At 42.2% G+C, this 20,560-nt stretch overlaps 1 protein-coding gene across 2 annotated transcripts in view; it reads right to left on the minus strand.

The window, feature by feature from the left end:
* KCMF1 (potassium channel modulatory factor 1) overlaps positions 1–20,560 on the minus strand; it is a 72,856-nt gene that overhangs the window by 15,741 nt on the left and 36,555 nt on the right. For both annotated transcript variants that reach the window (XM_034773813.1, XM_034773814.1), the window contains exon 3: positions 9,044–9,183. In XM_034773813.1, coding sequence (XP_034629704.1) covers positions 9,044–9,183 — 140 coding nt within the window. The remainder of the gene's footprint in view (positions 1–9,043; positions 9,184–20,560) is intronic.

Raw genomic sequence — 20,560 nt, forward strand, 5'->3', positions numbered from 1 at the left:
GAGAGGGTTTGTTTACACGTTGCTAACAGCTGACATGCACCAAACATGGCGACATCATCTTGTTCATTCTTTGCTCTTGAAAGCCAGAGGCATTCTCTCCCATTCATTCTAGAGGAAGAGTGAGAATAAAACTACTCCAAAAGGGAGTATTTAACATATCACTGTTGGATAGCATCTGAACAGGCTGCCTCCCATAACAACATTTAGAGAGTCCAAGGATCTTCAAACTATCTACTCTAGACTCCCCCCCCACCCCGTCCCAAATTTTTTTCCACCGTAGCAGTGAAATAATGAAGGTGGGGTGGACAGCAGGATAACAGGATAGCTAAAGAGCAGGAATCCCCTGGAACTCTTCCAGCAATGCACAATGGAGCACGTACATCTTCAACCCCAAGGGAAAGGTTTTTACTCTACATACGTGCTAGTCCTCAAGAAGATGGGAAGGTAGAGACCTATCCTTGATCTCCACAATCTCAACCACTTTATTTGCAAGATGAGATTTTGCATGGTCACACTTCAATAATCCCATCCCTGGAGAAAGACACGTGGTTTATAGCTCTCAATATGAATCATAGGACTGGAAGGGACCTCGAGAGGTCATCTAGTCCAGTCCCCTGCACTCATGGCAGGACTAAGTAATAACTAAACCATCCCTGACAGGTGTTTGTCTAACCTGCTCTTAAAAATCTCCAATGATGGCGATTCCACAACCTCCCTAGGCACTTTATTCCAGTGCTTAACCACCCTGACAATTAGGACGTTTTTCTTAATGTCCATCCTAAACCTCCCTTGCTGCAATTTAAGCCCATTGCTTCTTGTCCTATCCTCAGAAGTTAATAATAATAATTTTTCTCCCTCCTCCTTGTAACAACCTTTTATGTATTTGAAAACTTATGTCCCCTCTCAGTCTTCTCTTCTCCAGACTAAACAAACCCAATTTTTTCAATCTTCCCTCATAGATCATGTTTTCTAGACCTTTTATAATTTTTGTTGCTCTTCTCTGCACTTTCTCCAATTTGTCCACCTCTTTCCTGAAATGTGGCGCCCAGAACTGGACACAATACTCCAGTTGAGACCTAATCAGCGTGGAGTAGAGTGGAAGAATTACTTAGAATCATAGAATATCAGGGTTGGAAGGGACCTCAGGAGGTCATCTAGTCCAACCCCCTGCTCAAAGCAGGACCACATCCCCAACTGTTTTTTTTCTCACATCTTGCTTACAACACTCTCGCTAATACATCCCAGAATGTATGTTTGCTCTTGAAAGCCAGAGGCACACGTTTGGTAACGTGTTACACTGTTGACTCATACTTAACTTGTGATCCACTATGACCCCGAGATCCCTTTCCGCAGTACTCCTTCTTAGGCAGTCATTTCCCATTTTGTATGTGTGCAACTGATTGTTCCTTCCTAAGTGGAGGAGTACTCTGCATTTGTCCTTATTGAATTTCATCCTATTTACTTCAGACCGTTTCTCCCGTTTGTCCAGATATTTTGACTTTAATCCTATCCTCCAAAGCACTTGCAACCCCGAAATCATTGATGAAGATATTGAATAGAACCGGACCCAGAACTGATCCCTACTGGACCCCACTCGTTATGCCCTTCCAACGTGACTGTGAAGCACTGATAACTACTCTCTGGGAACGTTTTTCCAACCAGTTTTGCACCCACCTTATAGTAGCTCCATTTAGGTTGCATTTCCCTAGTTTGTTTATGAGAAGGTCATGTGAGACAGTATCAAAAGCCTTACTAAAGTCCAGATATACCACGTCTACCGCTTCCCCCCTTCCACAAGGCTTGTTACCCTGTCAAAGAGAGCTATCAGGTTGATCTGACAATTTATTCTTGACAAATCCATGTTGATTGTTACTTATCACCTCATTATCTTCTAGATGTTTGCAAATTGATTATTTACTCCATTATCTTTCCGCGTACAGAAGTTAAGCTGACTAGTCTGTAATTCCCTGGGTTGTCCTTATTTCTCTTTTTATAGATGGGCAAATATAGTGCCATTTTCCAGTCTTCTGGAATCTCTCCAGTCTTCCATGACTTTTCAAAGATATGGCTCAGATATCTCCTCAGTCAGCTCCTTGAGTATTCTAGGATGCATTTCATCTGGCACTGGTGACTTGAAGACATCTAATTTGTTCAAGTAATTTTTAACTTGTTCTTTCCCTATTTTAGCCTCTGATCCTACCTCATTTTCACTGGCATTCACTATGTTAGATGTCCAATCAGCACCAACCTTCTTGGTGAAAACCGAAACAAAGAAGTCATTAAGCACCTCTGCCATTTCCACATTTTCTGTTAATGTCTTCCCCCACCTCATTGAGTAATGGGCCTATCCTGTCCTTGGTCTTCCTCTTGCTTCTAATGTATTCATAGAATGTTTTCTTGTTACCCTTTATGTCTCTAGCTAGTTTGATCTCCTTTTGTGCCTTGGGCCTGGTCTACACTATGAGTTTAATTCGAATTTAGCAGCGTTAAATCGAATTAATCCTGCACCCGTCCACACAACGAAGCCATTTATTTTGAAATAAAGGGCTCTTAAAATCGATTTCTGTACTCCTCCCCGACGAGCGGAGTAGCGCCAAAAATCGATATTGCCATTTCGAATTAGGGTAGTGTGGCCGCAATTCGATGGTATTGACCTCTGGGAGCTATCCCACAGTGCACCATTGTGACCGCTTTGGACAGCAATTTTTCAAATACACTGAGCACATAACAAACAGAACAGGTCAAGAATTTTTCAATAATTTTTTTTGGGGGTTGGGGGTCAGAAAATGCTGATTCATCAAAATGCATCAGCTTTGCCAAAGTCTTGTTGGGAAGATCCAGGGTGGAATTTTTGGTGAGAGAGAGAGCCCGGAATAGCTAATAGCCTGGTGCTTTGGGCACTCACCTGGGATGTGGGAGATCCAGGTTCATGTCCTTGCTCTGAATCAGGCAGAGAAGGGGACTTGAACCTAGGTCTCTCACATCCCTGGTGAGCACTTTGACCATTGGCTATTCCAGTTGGGGCAGGCGGGTCATTTTTTTTTCGGGGGAAGGGGAGGGAGGGACAAGAAAGGAAACAACTTGAAAGATGTTGGTTTTGTTCCACGTTGGAATGAAAACAAATTCTGAAACTCTGAACATTTTTCATGAAACAGAATTCTTGTTTTCCAGCCAGCCTCGCTACTAAGTTTAAATATCAAGGGGTAATACAACCAATTATTACAATACTACAAATGTCCAAAGAAATTGGGGGTGGGGGGTTGCCTTTCTGAACTGGAATCTTCCAACTATGTAATCATTACATATAAGGAAAGGCAAAAATTTCAATTCTAGCCAGTCATATACATTAACATGGCAATGTTTGAATAGGATCAGATTTATTCTGTTGAACTGAGTTCTTTAACCTGCTGCCTAAAAGAAGAATTACCAGATACAGGTAGAAACAATCCAATTAGCCCTGCAAATCTGGCTGAAAGTCAGAAAGCTTTTATATATACACAAGCATATTTTGATTACCACTCCTACTGTAAGTACTTGCTTAATGTCAGTATCTAAGCAAGGACAATGGTTTCAAAACATGGGCTCAAAGCCCTTATAAACCTGAATGATTTTATAATCCTCAGTCATGTGCTTATATTCTTTGCTTAACTTCAGCAACACTACAATATTGAAACAAACAGTTTTATATGTACCTACAATTAAGAGACTTTATAACCAAAGCTAAATTCAGCTCTTTACTAACACATCATGCAAATGTGCATGGGTGCTATGAATAAAGTACTATGGAGGAAAATATCCTTCAGCACCACAAGGTAGGAACAAAGATATGGATATAAAAATACTGGAGACTGATCTGCAAATAAAGAACCAGGGTTCCCTTTTCAGACAGGTGGAGCACCACAACTCCCACGAAAATTAACAGAGAGGCAGGTGCTCAATACTACGAACTTTGGCCTCAAGTGCAAATGAAAAAAGACATTTTTAAACACAGCTGCAGACCAAAATGTGCCAACTGGAGAAACTCAGAATCACACAACAGTCTGTATCTGCAAAGTTTCACTGACATCAAGTGGCATGAATCAGAATTACATCACCACACCAATGACAAAAACGCATCTAAATTTAGGGGTTTTATTGCAATCACTTTATTTAAATGTAGCAATTAAAGTAAAACCTTGAATTATCTAAAAGAGACCAGCCCGGGGGGGGGTGGGGGGGTGAGGGAGAAGCAGGAAGAAGAAAGTGATGTGCACCCGCACTTGATACCAGTGTCTATGGGTATGTCTACACTGTGGGATTACTCCGATTTTACAGAATTCGATTTTTGGCAGATTGTATAAAGTCGAGTGCATGCGGCCACACTAAGCACATTCATTTGGCGGTGTGCATCCATGTACCGAGGCTACCGTCTACTTCTGGAGTGTTGCACTGTGGGTAGCTATCCCAGAGCTATTCCATAGTTCCCGCAGTCTCCCCCGCCCATTGGAATTATGGGTTGAGCTCCCAATGCCTGATGGGGCCAAAAATTTGTCACGGCTGGTTATGGGTAAATGTCGTCAGTCAATCCTCCCTTTGTGAAAGCAACGGCAGACAATCATTCACGCCCTTTTCCCTGGATTGCCCGGGCAGACGCCATAGCACGGCAACCACGGAGCCCATTCAGCCTTTTTTCCACTGTCACCGTATGTCTATTGGATGCTGCTGACAGACGCGGTACTGCAGCGCTACACAGCAGCATCCCCTTGCCTTTGCAAGTTGGCAAAGACGGTTACCAGCCATACTGTACCGTCTGCTGCTTTGCAAGTTGGCGAAGATGCTTACCAGCCATACTGTACCGTCTGCTGCTGTCATGGGTGCTCCTGGCCGGCCTCGGTGAGGTCGGTCGGGGGCGCCTGGACAAAAATGGGAATGACTCCCCAGGTCATTCTCTTCTTTAAGTTTTGTCTAATGGATATCAGGCAAGCCTACTAAAGAACCAGAGAGGCAAATGGAGGCTCCGGGTCAGAGCCCCAGACATCCCGCAGAAATGATGAGCTGCATGCCATTCTAGGGGGTGCCCCTACAACCACCTCACCCGTTGCTTCCCTCCTCCCCCACCCCTCCCGGGCTACCTTGGCAGTTATCCCCCCTTTTGTGTGATGAAGTAATAAAGAATGCATGAATTTGAAACAACACTGACTTTATTGCCTCTGCAAGCAGAGATCAAAGGGGGGAGGGGAGGGCGGTTGGCTTACAGCGAAGTAGAGCGAACCACCATTCTGCACTTGCTCAGCCTATAGCTGAAAATGGGAATCTGTGATAAGCACTAGGATAGACACACAGGCAGGACTGAATCTCCATGTGTGTGTGGGCCTTTGGTTGACACTGGTAAAATACAAAATGTCCCAGGATATGCATGTTGGGGGACAGTTCTAAACGGCAGCTTTACTTTTTTATTTGCAGCAAAATGTAGAGGTTTAAGTATCTGATTGTGAGCCCTGGGAGCAAGGGGTAGGTGCGACCGCGTGGTGCTGCCGACTGGGAGAGCAGCCTGAGGCAGAAGCCTCCAGCTGGCATGATATTCCAGGCAGGACTGAATCTCCATTACACAAAACTTAAAGAAGAGAATGACCTGGAGTCATTCCCATTTTTGTCCAGGCGCCCCCGACCAACCTCACCAAGGCCAGCCAGGAGCACCCATGTCTGCCCAGGCACCCCGACCGACCTCACCGAGGTTTCGTGGTGGAGGGGCTGATGACATATACCCTGAACCACCCGCGACAATGTTTTTGATCCTTCAGGCATTGGGAGCTCAACCCAGAATTCAAATGGTTTTCAGAGAGTGCGGGAACTGTGGGATAGCTACAGTCGTCAGTCCCTCCGTGAGCGTCCATTTGATTCTTTGGCTTTCTGGTACGCTTGTCTCAGCTCCTTAAGTTTCATGCAGCACTGTGTTGAGTTCCTGTTGTGGCCTCTGTCCATCATGGCCTTGGAGATTTTTTCAAATGTTTTGGCATTTCGTCTTTTGGAACGGAGTTCTGATAGAACAGATTCATCTCCCCATACAGAGATCAGATTCAGTATCTTCCGTACGGTCCATGCTGGAGCTCTTTTTTGATTCTGGCTGTGCTGATGAGCTCTGCATGGTCACCTGTGCTGATCAGCGCTCCACGCTGGGCAAACAGGAAATGAAATTCAAAAGTTCGCGGGGCTTTTCCTGTCTACCTGGCCAGTGCATCCAAGTTCAGATTGCTGTCCAGAGCGGTCACAATGGTGCACTGTGGGATAGCTCCTGGAGGCCAATACCGTTGAATTGCGGCCACACTAAGCCTAATTCGTCGGGGAGGAGTACAGAAATCGATTTTAAGAGCCCTTTATGTCCAAGTAAATGGCTTCATTGTGTGGACGGGTGCGGGTTAATTCGATTTAATGCTGCTAAATTCAACCTAAACTCATAGTGTAGACCAGGCCTAGGTCTAAACAGAATCAACACCCTCATTCTAACTCTCAAATCCATGTGTTACATTCTTCTTTGAAATATGAAAAAATAAAATAAAGGAGTCAGAAGAGAGGAAGAAATCTGAAATGATGAGTCATTTCCCTATCATACATTAGGTCTGATGCAATCCGTTTCAAGCTTTCATATCAACCAATAGCATACAAAGATAAAACTGAGCAACAAATACATTCACTCAATGTCCCACATATTCCTGAAGCATAAAAATCATCCATACATGAACTGTTTGATTCCTGGGAGAATCTAGAATAGCTTAAGAACTGTGTTGCAGAAATTGTCTAGTAGGTATTTTTGTTTAAATCAGGCAGTGAAGAGCTGTGGACTTTTCTAAGACAAAAGTAATCTAGAGCTCATCCGTTCCTAAGTAGCTGAGGTGTATAGTCATTAGTTTCAGACCATCACAATAAAGGTCAAGAACAAAGCATTTATAAGGCATCAAAGACAGATTGCAAACTGTTCTTGAACAGATCCAAGCCTTCCTAGACATAGTAAAGAGGGCTATTTCCCATGTTCAGAAAAAGTTTCAGAGACAGAAATATCTACAACTCTTATTGTATAATGCGCAGTTGAATACCACAGAGTAGGCCTACACTAGAAATGCTAGACTGGCACAGTTGCAGCGGTTAGTAGTAAATCCACCTCTCTGAGAGGTAGCTAGGTTGATCATAGAATTCTTCCCTTGACCTAGCAGTGTATACACCAGGGCTTCACAGTCCTGAGCAACGTAGTTAAGCCGACCTAACTCTGTAGTACAGACCAGCCCCTAGCTGCTGTGAACTGATTACTACTACTGAAATCACAAGGAAATCAAGTGATCAATAATAGAGAGAAAGCAAAACCCACCTTACAGGACCAAGATACCATAGCATTTTAATGTTATGGACCACTGAACAAGTGATAGTCAAATCCTAAGTTCCTCAGCAGGACCCAGCTACCCTTCCTTGATGGGAAGGCCACACTGGCTACATCTACACTGGGAAGGGGGAAAAACCAGCCCCACACAACCTCAGCAACAAGTCTCAGAGCCCAAGTCAACTGACCTAGGCTCACATGGCTCACACTACAGGGCTAAAATTATCAGTGTAGATGTTCCCGCTTGGGCTGAAGTCTTGGCTCTGAAAACCAACAAGGAGGGTGGGTCTCAGAGTCTGGGCTCCAGCTTGCATAGAAACATCTACACTGTTATTTTCAGTCCCCTAGCACGAGTTTGCGTCAGGTGACCTGGGTTTCGAGACTCGCTGCTGCAGGTTTGTTTTTTTAAAACAGTGTAGTGGGTTACCCATTAGCCCTATCTTTGTACGAATGAAGCACTTTAAGACTCTGTGCATATATATAGCAATCTCAAGAGCAGACATTAGGTGGTATAACCTTTTTCTGGTAATGCCTGGACTTTCAGAAAAGAAAGGATGTTGTGATAATGCCCTAGATGATTCTGGAGTTAGAAATCCAAAATGTGCCATACTGACTTGACACTGGAAAATAACAGGTTAGACAAATACCTGTCAGGAATGGTCTTGAGTGCAGGGATTGCACTGAGGTCCCTTCCATGGAATTGTGCTATCCATTTTAACAGCCAGAAGAACGTGTTGGATAACTTTTAATAAGTATTAACTGAACAACTTTTTGAAGTATTTCTACAAACAATGCCAGATTCATTGAAAAGAGAAAAAGTAGTTTAAAATAGGCTGTTACAAGTCGGGTGCAAACCCTTGCCCACTTCCACAGAATAAAAACCATACAGTTACTCCAGTCTACAGAATATGGACAGTGTGGTGATTTGGTGGCTGGGCTGAGAGAAGTGCTGTTGGGACAATTAGCATGCAGCAGGTTCTAAATGTCCCATAATACGCATCAAGAACTCCCTCCTGCTTCCCCCCCAAAACAGTCAACATTAGGAATGAGAATTGTGGGCACAAAAAGTGAATTCCATGATATTAGGCTCTCTCCTGAGTTCTTCTGCATTGTACAATACTCAGCAATTTCTAAGCTTTCATTTTAAAGAGTTAAGTTCATCTTTTCTATTGCGAAGATACAGGTGGCATAATGTAAATTTGATAGAAAACTGTATCCAACCAATACAACATCAGCAAAAGTTGCTCACTGCTCAATTACCCAATTCTCTTCAACTTTAGAACTTTAACTAAAATAATACAAATATTAACATTATTTTTAAAAGACTTTTTCTCTGCCCCTTTCATATTTAGAAAGAAATAATCGATGTAGAAATTAAACACTCAAAACTATGTTAATGCAACATTAAAGCTGGCTGGTTAAAATAAAATAAAGTCAGGTAATGCAACCGGTAAGGCTCCAACAGCAATGGTGACTTGATCATGTTGCATATATGTGACTTAGTAAAATCACTTACAAGAACACTTCACTCCAATTGTTTTTAAAATATGACAAACATTCTAATCTCTCAAGTGTTTGTGTACCCACCCACTCATCATTTTTAGAACACATACACAAACTAAAATGAATGACATAGTAGAACTTTAATTTCTCATGTTTTCACCATAATTCAAAAGCAATAGTGATTCTGCTTACCACTTCTGTTGATGTTTCTGCATGCTCGGAAGTAACATGTTCTTGAAGAGATGTTTCCGTATAACCCATTTTTCCACAATAAGGACAAGTAAAAGATTGTGGCTGCTCTACAGAGAAAGCTTCTCCACCATAGTACAAATCTGGAAAAGAAAAGCAGTGGGTAGACTTCACTCATGAAGAAGCATTATTAGATACACTGGAGTTAAAATATGTATGGTACAGTCAACTCCCTTAAACTAGTCCTTTGGTCAAGTGACATTTTAACTCAGGCATTTGGTTATATGTCTGAAAACATAAGGAGACATTGACATTTATAAAGATGTTCAACGAATTAAACACTCAAAGAAATAAATGGATTATGCAAATTTCATGCTATCAAATACAACTTTAGCATCCACTAACTGCAAGTGCCTCATGTGCCACTTTCTACCCTAATCTGTCCCCCCCAACTTCACACCCAAATCATTTCCCCTGATATAAGTTCATTATAGTAGAAATGTTGGGGTAGGCAGATCTCCAGGAGGTTACCTTGGTCACTGCAAATCTACACAAAACAGTATTTAAATGTGTGTTGTCTACAATGGCACTCCTTCTACCACTGTTGGGAATAAACCAACATTAGCAACAATGGGAAATCGTAGAGAGAAAAAGCCTAGTCCAGACAAAGCTCACACTTGGTCTATTTACCAAAGCAAATAACACTTGAAAGCTGCTATGTTCTAGTTTCCTTTTCAAGCACCTACACCTGTAGAATTTATATAGTTCGACTCCTGAACAAACAGCTACGTTAAAATGCACCCCTGCAAACCTGCCATGAAAATTTAACCACCTCTACTAAAAAAAAAAAATCAACTCGCCCCTTCTTCACTACGATGACTACAAAACAAATAAAACTTGTTATTTACTTGCAGGCTTAAAAGAGGTATTTTTTCTGAGCACGGAGATTCAACTCTTTTCCACCATTCTTCCTCCTTGGGCTTGCTGATAGTCAAAAATGATTGGACATTTATATGGATAAAGAATATACAGTTCTAAATAATAAAGGATTGAAAAACTGAACAAGTTTTGGAAAAAATATAAATCTTCATGCTCCAGGACATAAGCCAACCTCAAAATGATGGGGGTTAGGAAGGAACTTCCCTGTGGGCACATACAGAGTTTCTTGCATCTTCTGAAACTTCCTGTAGTGGCCTCTGTCAGACAGGATATGGGGCTAGTCAGAGCGCTGGTTTAGAATAATTCAAAAGATGTTATCAATAGGAACTCTTGTTCTCCAAATTAGCACATTCACAGAGCCTCACTGCAGGAATCACACACCTAACCCCACAGCCACTGAACCATTTTTGAACAATAATTAGCAGCTATAGGGTGTTTGCATACCCTAGAGCCCAATATTTCAAGACTGCTTCATGAAGTCTTATTTGCAGAGAGTTACTAAGGAGAGGTAAAGACGGAGGGTCAGTGTTGCTCTGTGGAAGCAACATATTGCAGAACAAGAGTCGGACTGTTTGCCAAAAAGTCTTTTTCTAATTCATGACACTGTTCCCATAGGGCTCTAAGTAGGAGGCTAAGAGAAAGAGATCCTTTTCAGAACATTCACTCTAGCATACACTACAGGGACTTATCCTTGCTGGAGAGGAAATGCTGTCACATCCAAACTGTGACTATTTGGTTGGTCCACCAGATTCAACCATCTCTGAAAGAGTCACAAAGATGCAGACTGCCATCAGGCCTAGGTGTCAAATAAAACTTCACTTCTACCCTGCATCTGGCTAAACCCATCGACTAGAAGAGATCTTGGAACCTGTCTCTCAGCAACCAAGCTAGAGCCTGGTGAAATCTAAGGTGACGCCTATGAAGGTTAGAATGGGGAACAAGGGGAACCATCATAGGATCTCTCTCCACCTGCAGGCCCTGATAATGCTGATGAGACACAACCACAGCGAAGTACATGGCTGCTTCTAACCCAAAAGTTAGTACCTCTGTCTGGTAGCGGCTGCTGCCTTCCACAAACCTGAGGTATGTGTGCTTTAACCTTTCTGAGATGTGAAAGTAGGCGTTTTGAAGGTTAAGTTCACCATATCCATTGTGAGAGAGGAAAGCTGGGATTATGGTGCCCAGAAACAGAAGTAATCTGTTCAATATTCAGAGAGGCAGAACAGGCCACAAAGTTTCCTTTTGGAATAAGAAAACACTAAGGAATGAAAGCCCTGAGCCTTTCTTAAGGCTCTGGGCACTCTGAAAACATTTGAAAGTTTTTAGAGAATCAGAATATCAGGGTTGGAAGGGACCTCAGGAGGTCATCTAGTCCAACCCCCTGCTCAAAGCAGGACCAACCCCAACTAAATCATCCCACCCAGGGCTTTGTCAAGCCTGATAAAAACCTTTAAGGAAGGAGATTCCACCACCTCCCTAGGGAACACATTCCAGTGCTTCACCACCCTCCTAGTGAAAAAGTTTTTCCTAATATCCAACCTAAACCTCCTCCACTGCAATTTGAGACCATTACTCCTTGTTCTGTCATCTGCTACCACTGAGAACAGTCGAGCTCCATCCTCTTTGGAACCCGTTTTCAGGTAGTTGAAAGCAGCTATCAAATCCCTCCTCATTCTTCTCTTCTGCAGACTAAATAATCCCAGTTCCCTCATAAGTCATGTCCTCCAGCCCCCTAATAATTTTTGTTGCCCTCCGCTGGACTCTTTCCAATTTTTCCACATCCTTCTTGTAGTGTGGGACCCAAAACTGGACACAGTACTCCAGATGAGGCCTCACCAATGCCAAATAGAGGGGAATGATCATGTCCCTTGATCTGCTGGCAATGGTTCTACTTATACAGCTCAAAATGCTGTTAGCCTTCTTGGCAACAAGGGCATACTGTCGACTCATATCCAGCTTCTCGTCCACAGTAACCCCTAGGTCCTTTTCTGCAGAACTGCTGCCTAGCCACTTGGTCCCTAGTCTGTTGCAGTGCATGGGATTCTTCCATCCTAAGGGCAGGACTCTGCATGCTCATCTGCATTGTGGAACTTTGCAGGACTAGAGAAATATCGCCACCATTTTGAGTAAAGTTCAAGGTGACTCCATAAATAGCAAAAAGTTGACATAAATAGTGGAAAAACTACAAAAATTAAACTAAATGTTTTGAGTTAATACTAAAGCTACCTCTATTATGTGTACATTATTTACAATTATTTTTGCTAACTATGTATGGTTAGCTTGGCTCTATGACTACTCAACTAGGTGACTAAAGAGGAATTCAGGCTGCAGAGGGGGTAATTATAGTCTTAGTGTTCAGAATGTGGAGCCCAAGGGATCCGGACTACTGCTTATAAATGGTTAGTGGCTTTACAGTTAGACATGAAACTCCTCCAACAACAGGATTCTGCAGAGCAGTGATGTAAAAGAGTAAACCAGAGTTCTCCTTTTTGGTCCTAATAATTTTGCACATCTAGGAAACTACATAAAGATTTTAGACATGAGAGGTAAACAAAGGGACAGATTCCAAATTTTCAAAAAAATTTCAGAAAAATCCAAATGTAATCTTCTTCCTCCTTAACTAGTCCTATTGCTTTCACTGTACTGAGTTCATGGGTTCACAGAGTACTGTGATGTCATTTAAAGTTCAGCGCTTCAGCACGGACACATGCAAAATATTGTGGAGTCCTACAGGAACTGTGAAATGCCATCAAACAAGCTCAAATCAACGGCATTAACAATTGTTTCCTTACATGCTAGTTTGATTACTTCTAATTTTTGATAGGTCTTCCCAGACAGTGGATAAATATCCATCTAACTGAATCCCTTTCCTCCCTCCCACACAAACAAATTTTATGTCAGACCCATCTAGAAGGGCTGTTTCCAGTTTATCAATCCAGTTCCAGAAACTTCCCAAATAGTAACACTGCGTACACAGATCTTGCTACAAATAATTACACAAAAACATGAACAGTAAATTAATCAGAAGGACAAAGTAGTAGAAAAAAGGAAGTCCACACAAAACTCCTCCCACAAGTAGCAAGATGTAAGTGAAAAAATAAGTATATAAGAAATTCTTGCTTGTTACAGCTGCCATCTATAAAACAAATTTCAAAATCAAAGTATTTAAAAACAAGAGGGATGGAACTGGGTGACAATTCCCAGCTTTTCAGTTGAGCTAACTCAGACCTGGGTATCTGGACCTATCTGAGGTTAGGAAAAATCAAAATCTCCTCTACATGCCACAGCTGTGTCCACAGAGTGAAAACTCCAGCAATAGTATCCCATGTTCTGACATAAACGGGGGGTGGAGGGGTTGGGGAGGGACGGGACGGGACAGTATTGAGATAAAAGAGGAGATTCAGCACAAATGCCATCAAATCCAAGCTTCCAATCCTCTTCTTCAAGACTGTCTAATGCAGCCCCTACATGAATCTCAGCGCTCCCCTGGGAGGTGGGAGGGTCCCAGAGCCCAGGCCCCAGCCCAAGGCCAGACGTCTACACTGCAGTGAAACAGCCCCGCAGCCCAAGCCCTGAGCCCGAGTTGGCTGGCATGGGCCAACTCAGACCAACCGTGTCTAGTTGCTATATAGACACACCCTAGGATTGCTCAGACAAAACCAGTCTTGCTATAATGGACGAATGTAAAAAAAAAAAAACCCAAACTGTGTGACATTTTCTTGCCTTCATCTACCGGTAAGACAACATAATGCTTTGTCTGGACTGACCCAAAGGACATAGGGGAAATTTACATTTTATTTTCTTTTTACTTAGTTATTTTTCTGAGTGTTGCAAAGAAATGTGCATGTAAATTAAAATTCTGCCACTGAACAGATAACAGTATGAGGTTGGTTGTCAGATTATTACATTGACATTTGACCCAAAAGATCAAAAAGTAACTTTCTTCTAACACTTATATTAAGGAGCTTTATTAGAATAAGGCAGTGTTATCCCTAAAGACACACTTCCTACTTCACTGCAGAGTTTTTGGCTAAAACCTTCCCAGCCCTTCTGCCTGGCTTCCTCTTACAGACCTAACAAAGAAACATACATGCCCTTAGATCTTTACTCCTCACTATATTTGTGTGTGAGAACCAGCTGTAAAAAAAAATATTTAGCAATAAAGATTCACCACACATCCAAATCTAATCTTGTGGCTTGAGAAGGACTTGTCCAGTTGATTAATATGAATAATCAAATCCCAAAAGGAACAAACTCTTATTCAACTTGTTTAGGACTGTTCTTGAAAGGAGATAATCCTGTTACTAAAGCTCTGGTACAAGTACCACTGCTACTAGAGTCATATGCCAACAACTAGATTTGGAACCAGTTGAAAATGTTGCCACTTTCTTCTATACCGATCACCTATCAATTTCATTCATGTAGGAGGATCTCTGGGTACAGTTATGTCCACTAGCAACAGCCAGTATTGTTCAGTATTTGTATCAATTTCTGTCCTTCTGGTTTTAGTTTGGTAAGCTTCAGGCGGAAATCCAGTCACTGAAGCCTGAGACTTCTTAGAGTTTTGTATCTCTAAGGCTTTGTCTACACTACAGCCTACGTTGGCATAATTTATGTCACTCAAGGGTGTGAAAAAACAAATGTGCACAGTGCTATGTCGGCAGGATACCTTCTCCCGCTGCCATAACTTCTGCTGCTCCCGGAGGTGGTTTTATTATGCCAGCAGCACTAGACGCGTTGCATGGGCATAGCTGTATCGGTATAGCTGCAGCGCTGCACATATAGACATGGCCTAAGCATCACATTCTTTAAGCAGAGACACTTAGCAGAAACGTTTGTCTCAAAGGTTGGCAGGATTGTTTGGATCTGTTGCCCCATAAGCATCCGAGCTGAGCTTACTCTGGTGATTGATGTGACAGTTAACCTACAGCTCACCACAGTTAATGAGGGAGCTTCTTGTTGTAGAATTCTATTAAGAATTTATACCTCTCTCTCCGCAAGTCCACTCCCTTGGATTTAGATGGGGTGGGGGCTGGGTGGAATTAACATGCTTGAAATCACAATGCAGCCTGAAGGCCTGGAATTCAGAGCTAGTAAATGGTGGCTAAAAAGTTAGGTCAACCCAGCTACGTCACTCAGGGGTGTGAAAAATTCACACTCCTGAGCAACATAGTTAAGCTGACCTAAACCCCAGTGTAGATAGAGCTAAGTTGACAGAAGAATTCTTCCATCTCCCCAAGAGCTCGCAGCTAGGTCGATGGAATACCCCTCCCTTGGCACAGACCGTGTCTACACTGAAACACTACAGCTGTGCTGTTGAAGCATTTCAAGCGTAGACAAGCCCTTGATGGTCAACGATTCTCTCTTCTGGAATGCCAAAATGAGGAAATCTGACTTGTAACTTACTCTATGACCTGTAAGATCTAGTAAGCAGAATTTCTACCATCTAAAAAATAGCTAATGACTACCAGACATACACATCCTCCTCCTTTACCCAGGTCTAGTGTTATTCTCTTCCGAGACCTCTCAGGAAATAAGAGATTCTTTCAACTGTATCTTTCTGGTCTTTTTTCAAGATCTATGTGATTCCACCTTCTGTTTCAAGTCCTTGCCCTATGCTGGGCTAGCACATAGATGGCTGGACTCACTCTCGGCATTTTAAGGCTCTGGCGTCCATCAAGCTTCCTTACCAGTGTCATCCTGTAAGAACTGAAGAACTACAATACAATAATAGGGGGGGAGGGATAGCTCAGTGGTTTGAGCATTGGCCTGCCTAACTCAGGGTTGTGAGTTCAATCCTTGAGGGGGCCACTTAGGGATCTGGGGCAAAATCAGTACTTGGTCCTGCTAGTGAAGGCAGGGGGCTGGACTTGATGATCTTTCAAGGTCCCTTCCAGTTCTAGGAGATAGGATAGGAAATACAATTGCCATAGGTGATCAGATCTTCTGCTTCAGAGAGTTCCCCTCTCACTGAAAAGAAGTTCCAGGTTGCCTGTGGGACCTCTGAACAGTAGAAGGGACAACCAGACCTTATCAACTTGAACATAGTGAATCAGCACTAGTGCATATCTTATTCAGTTCTGATGCCTCTCATGTGGGCTTCTATATCATCCTGAGTCTCTGGAGAATCTGGATGATCAATAGGGCTCCTCCATAAAGGTATCAGGTGCATATTCTGCAATACATTAATCTCTTATGTATGAGCAATCCCTGACCTCCAAGAGCACTGTATCCATGTCTTTATTTTTCATTAATGATATGTATAGCTTGCCTGGCAAAAGTTTGAAGTTGTGCAAGACCTTGTGAATGTCTCACTTGGCAGTGTGGCCTAAGACTAGAGCACTGGATGGGAACTCAGTAGACTTGGGTTTTATTTTCCAGCTCTGCCACTGGTGGTTGGGAGATCTTGGTCAAATCACTTTAAATCTGAGCTTCGGTTTCCCCGTCTGTAAAATAGGTATAGTACTTTTCTCCTTTGTAAAGCGCTTTCAGATCTATGGATGAAAAGTGCTCTATAAGAGCGAGGTATTACTACTATATGCTCACCAAATGAGGTATTACTACTATATAAGCTCTGTTTGGGTGTAACTTGTCTGTCTGAAAGTCATCTGAACAGTATACAAGTCATAACCATGTAATCCAGGTATTACCCTACTCAGACCACTGCTCCTGGCATCTGCTAAAATGGCTATAGATTTGAAACATAATGAAATGCCACTCCAGGGAATGTGGGCAGTAGATTCTTTAATCCATAAAAATGGGTTCCTATGCTTTTTTTCCAAATCCACAGAGTGTGTTTTAAGTTGGTCTTTTGAGGTCAGGTTAGGCATGAATTTGCTCCAAAATGTTATCAGACTGAAGAATCACATCAAGATTTATATGTAGTAGCACTTTAACTCTGGCTCTGACTTTTTCAGGATCTGCCTTTACCCCTCTTTATTAATCTCATATCCCAAAGAATTAGAGTTTGGTTTGTTGTGATATGCACTTTATTTAGCCCAGCAGCCTCAACTACCTTAAAATCTTGGTTTAACCTAGTTAAACTAAAATGGTGCCCCTCAAAGAATGGCAGAACCTTATTCTTTTTCCTTCGAAGAATTTAAGGTTCACTTGTGATGCTGAATGGTTTGTCAACTTGACACTGTCGGGGTGTAGTGAGACTTGCCCGAACCATTAACTTCATCTAAAGAAATAACATTGCTGAACTAGTTCATTTGGAGACTACCCTCCATGAAGGAAGGAATAAAACTCTCTCATAACTGCTTCATTGAGCAACTTTAGGCTTATCAGATATGGACCTAGCCATTTTTTCCGAACAAGCACAATACACCATTCTGCTACTTTTCTCAATCCCACCCATTTCTTCCTTCACTTTGAGAAGCACTGGGTTGGGCATCCTCCAGGCTACGATGAGTAGAGCCCTGCTTGGATATACAAATGTGTATCCGCATCCAATCCGCGATCTGCAAAAATTATCTGTGGATATCTGCGGATTTGAAGGGCTCTACACAAGTGGCTGGACTGAGGCTCCGAGGTACCCTGTCCCCTCTGGAGCCTTGTTGGGGAGAACTGTGTTGGCAGCTGTGGGGAGCCGTGGCAGACCCTCCATCTGCCCTGGATGGGGGCCCAAGCAACCCCCAGTCCCTGTCCCCCAGGTCCTCCACCCAGGGCAGATGGAGGATCCACACCGTGGTTCCTCACAGAAATTTTTTGTTTCCGCACTGGTAACCCAGAAATGATCCACGGATATAAAGCGGGTATCAGTGGATTTGCACGGCTCTAATGATGAGCATATAATGCAGAACTATCTTTTTCCTACAGAATCTGCAGTGGTTCTACTTTAAAGCTGGCCATTTCTGGTCAACACCATCCCAATTTTGTGTCGGTGTTTTGAGTCCTATCTCGATGGCTGTGACTGAGTCTACGAAGTTACCTGGGTTGGCTCCATTCAAGACAAAAGCTGTCAAATACTACTTGCCCTGTAGGTAGTACAGAGCTTTGTGCTGACCCAGACACCTTATCTGCCTCCATGGGCTTATGAGAATCAGCTTGGGCCTTCCAACTACGGGCTGGAATTCCTGCCTTTAAATTCAAAATTGATTCTAAGACATAAGTGTGATGCATACATCCTGCAAAATAAATAACCCTCAAATGACACATGGGGAGATAATGTTTGTGTTTTTGAGTAGCAGCCGTGTTAGTCTGTATCCGCAAAAAGAACAGGAGTACTTGTGGCACCTTAGAGGCTAACAAATTTATTAGAGCATAAGCTTTTGTGGACTACAGCCGAAGAAGTGGGCTGTAGTCCACGAAAGCTTATGCTCTAATAAATTTGTTAGTCTCTAAGGTGCCACAAGTACTCCTGTTCTGTTTGTGTTTTTGTTTATTTACATATGTATGAGTAGGGTCGATAATGTAATCAGTCTGTCTATGCTGTATTCTGATAATTCAGAGGTCAAAAGAACATCCTAGCATTTAAATGAATTGTAAACACGGGATATCACTGTATTAATCTCTCTTTGAAATGTATAGCAAATAATCTGTGAATGGTGGAGGAACAAGCAAATTCCCTTATGTTAATTTTATATCTAAGTACCGGTGATGGAACTCCATCAAAGCCATCCCAATTACCTTTTGAACTCCACCTTGTCAAAAGACATAGGATATTTGGACATTGGACTATAACCTATGAACTATTTCTGAAAGAACTCTTTGCAACTACAAAGCTCACCATCTCTGCTACTAATATGCAACTCAATGAATTGAACTGATTAATGTCTGTATGTATATTGATCTTTTAACCATACTCCGTTTTGTTTTTCAATACATTTTAGTTTAGTTAATAAGAATTGGCTGTAGTGTGTATTTGGGTAAGATCTAAAACATTCATTAACCTGCTAGGTAACGTGTCCTATCCTTTGGGATTGGTAGAATCTTTTCTTTTATATGATGAAATAAGATTTTCCGAAATCATCATATTTGACTTAGGTACCTGGATGGAGGTCTGAGGCTGGATCACTTTCAGGGAACTGTGTTGTTTGGACTTCAGAGTCACCAGTAAGGTAAGAAAGAAGCTGTTTTGTGTTGGCTTGGGAAATCTGAATATTGGAATATCCACCACCTTTTCTGGGATTGTCTGCCCCATTCTTTGCAGTTCACCCTAATTGAGTGACCACAGCTGGCCTCCACTAGGACCCCGGTCACAGTGGCGTAGTCGTGCTTGGATACACATTACCACAGGTCAATTGGGTTTTTGGATCAGAACCACAGGCTTGTCAAAAAAATAATTTTGATATTGGAGAGTTTAAGGGTTAAAAATCGGTTACAGTGAGTGGATCCCTGACAGAAAAAGCCCAGAAGAATTGTGCTCACAGAGGGGGTTGTTTTTTTAAGCAAAAGGTCCCAGAGCAGGAACTGAAAAAAAAAATCTGTTAATGGCCAGTGATAAGGAAGCAGACCCAGTGAAAATGCTTGCAGTGAGAAACCAGCAGCAGTTTGAACATGAACAAAGAATGGCATATCTTTGATTGCAGGAAAAGCCAAAAATAACTGATATGGAAAGAGAACGCCTGTGTTTTGAACATGAACAAAGAATGGCATATATTCGATTGCAGGAACTAGAAGCTAAGGCAAAAGTGGACAGACTTAAGCTTCAACTCAAAAGAATAAAGGAACAACAGGAACTGTATCATCCTGAAAAGCCAGCTCCTCTCAACTGCAAAGATGGGGATAGAATCTATCCAGTTTGTAACAATGTTGGTATGTTGTTTGACTGTAAGCAGTTGTCTGTGTGTAACCAAATATACCCCAACACTGCCACCTTTTACGTAAATGCTTTTACTGTGAGTTCAGGTGAAGTTAACCCCATAACTTGTGCAGAGAATGTAAAAATCAATGGTAAAAGCAGTTTAGAGCAAATTACAGCTTCTAACATCACTCTTGTTAAAGCAGATCTTGTCAAAGAGGAAGATTACTTACCAAATAAGAGTGAATATTGTAATCCTCTATGAGTTTACTGTGCGTGTGCCTTTAGCCAGAATCCACCTTGAACAGAATCGTGTTAAACACGAAGTCATAGCTGGTGTAAGAAAGTTATTGCCTAAGGATCTTTTGATTGGGGATGATATTAAAGCAATGTTCTGTCAGGTTATCCAGTCACAGGAAAGTAGTAATCCTGAACCTGTATCTATTAGGGGCAAGGATTTGCCTATGGAGGGTTTCTCCAAATGTTTCTGTGAGGAAGATAGTTGTTTATCCGTGCAAAGAAACTGTGCATATGTGGAAGAAATTTTGGAGAGTCTATCTGGTATCTCAGAAGTGAATCTGGCATTAGATAAGGCTCAGGAAGATGTTTCTCTAGAGCAAATTAAAGTTGGTGATCAGGTTAAAGCCCTGAGGAAGGAAGGGGTATAGCCTTGGTGGGATGAACTGAGGGCAAGTAACGTTTGTGAAAGTAAGCCTGAAAAAGGTAGAAGTTATTTGTTTAAAGCAGCTCAGTGTAATGACACTATCTGGCAGAATAGCAGCTTATCTATTGGGAGTGGCAACTTGCCTGTTAAGGAAGCCGTACCACTTTCCAAG

Source organism: Trachemys scripta, chromosome 6, assembly GCF_013100865.1.
Source record: "Trachemys scripta elegans isolate TJP31775 chromosome 6, CAS_Tse_1.0, whole genome shotgun sequence".
Classification (NCBI taxonomy): Eukaryota; Metazoa; Chordata; order Testudines; family Emydidae; genus Trachemys; species Trachemys scripta.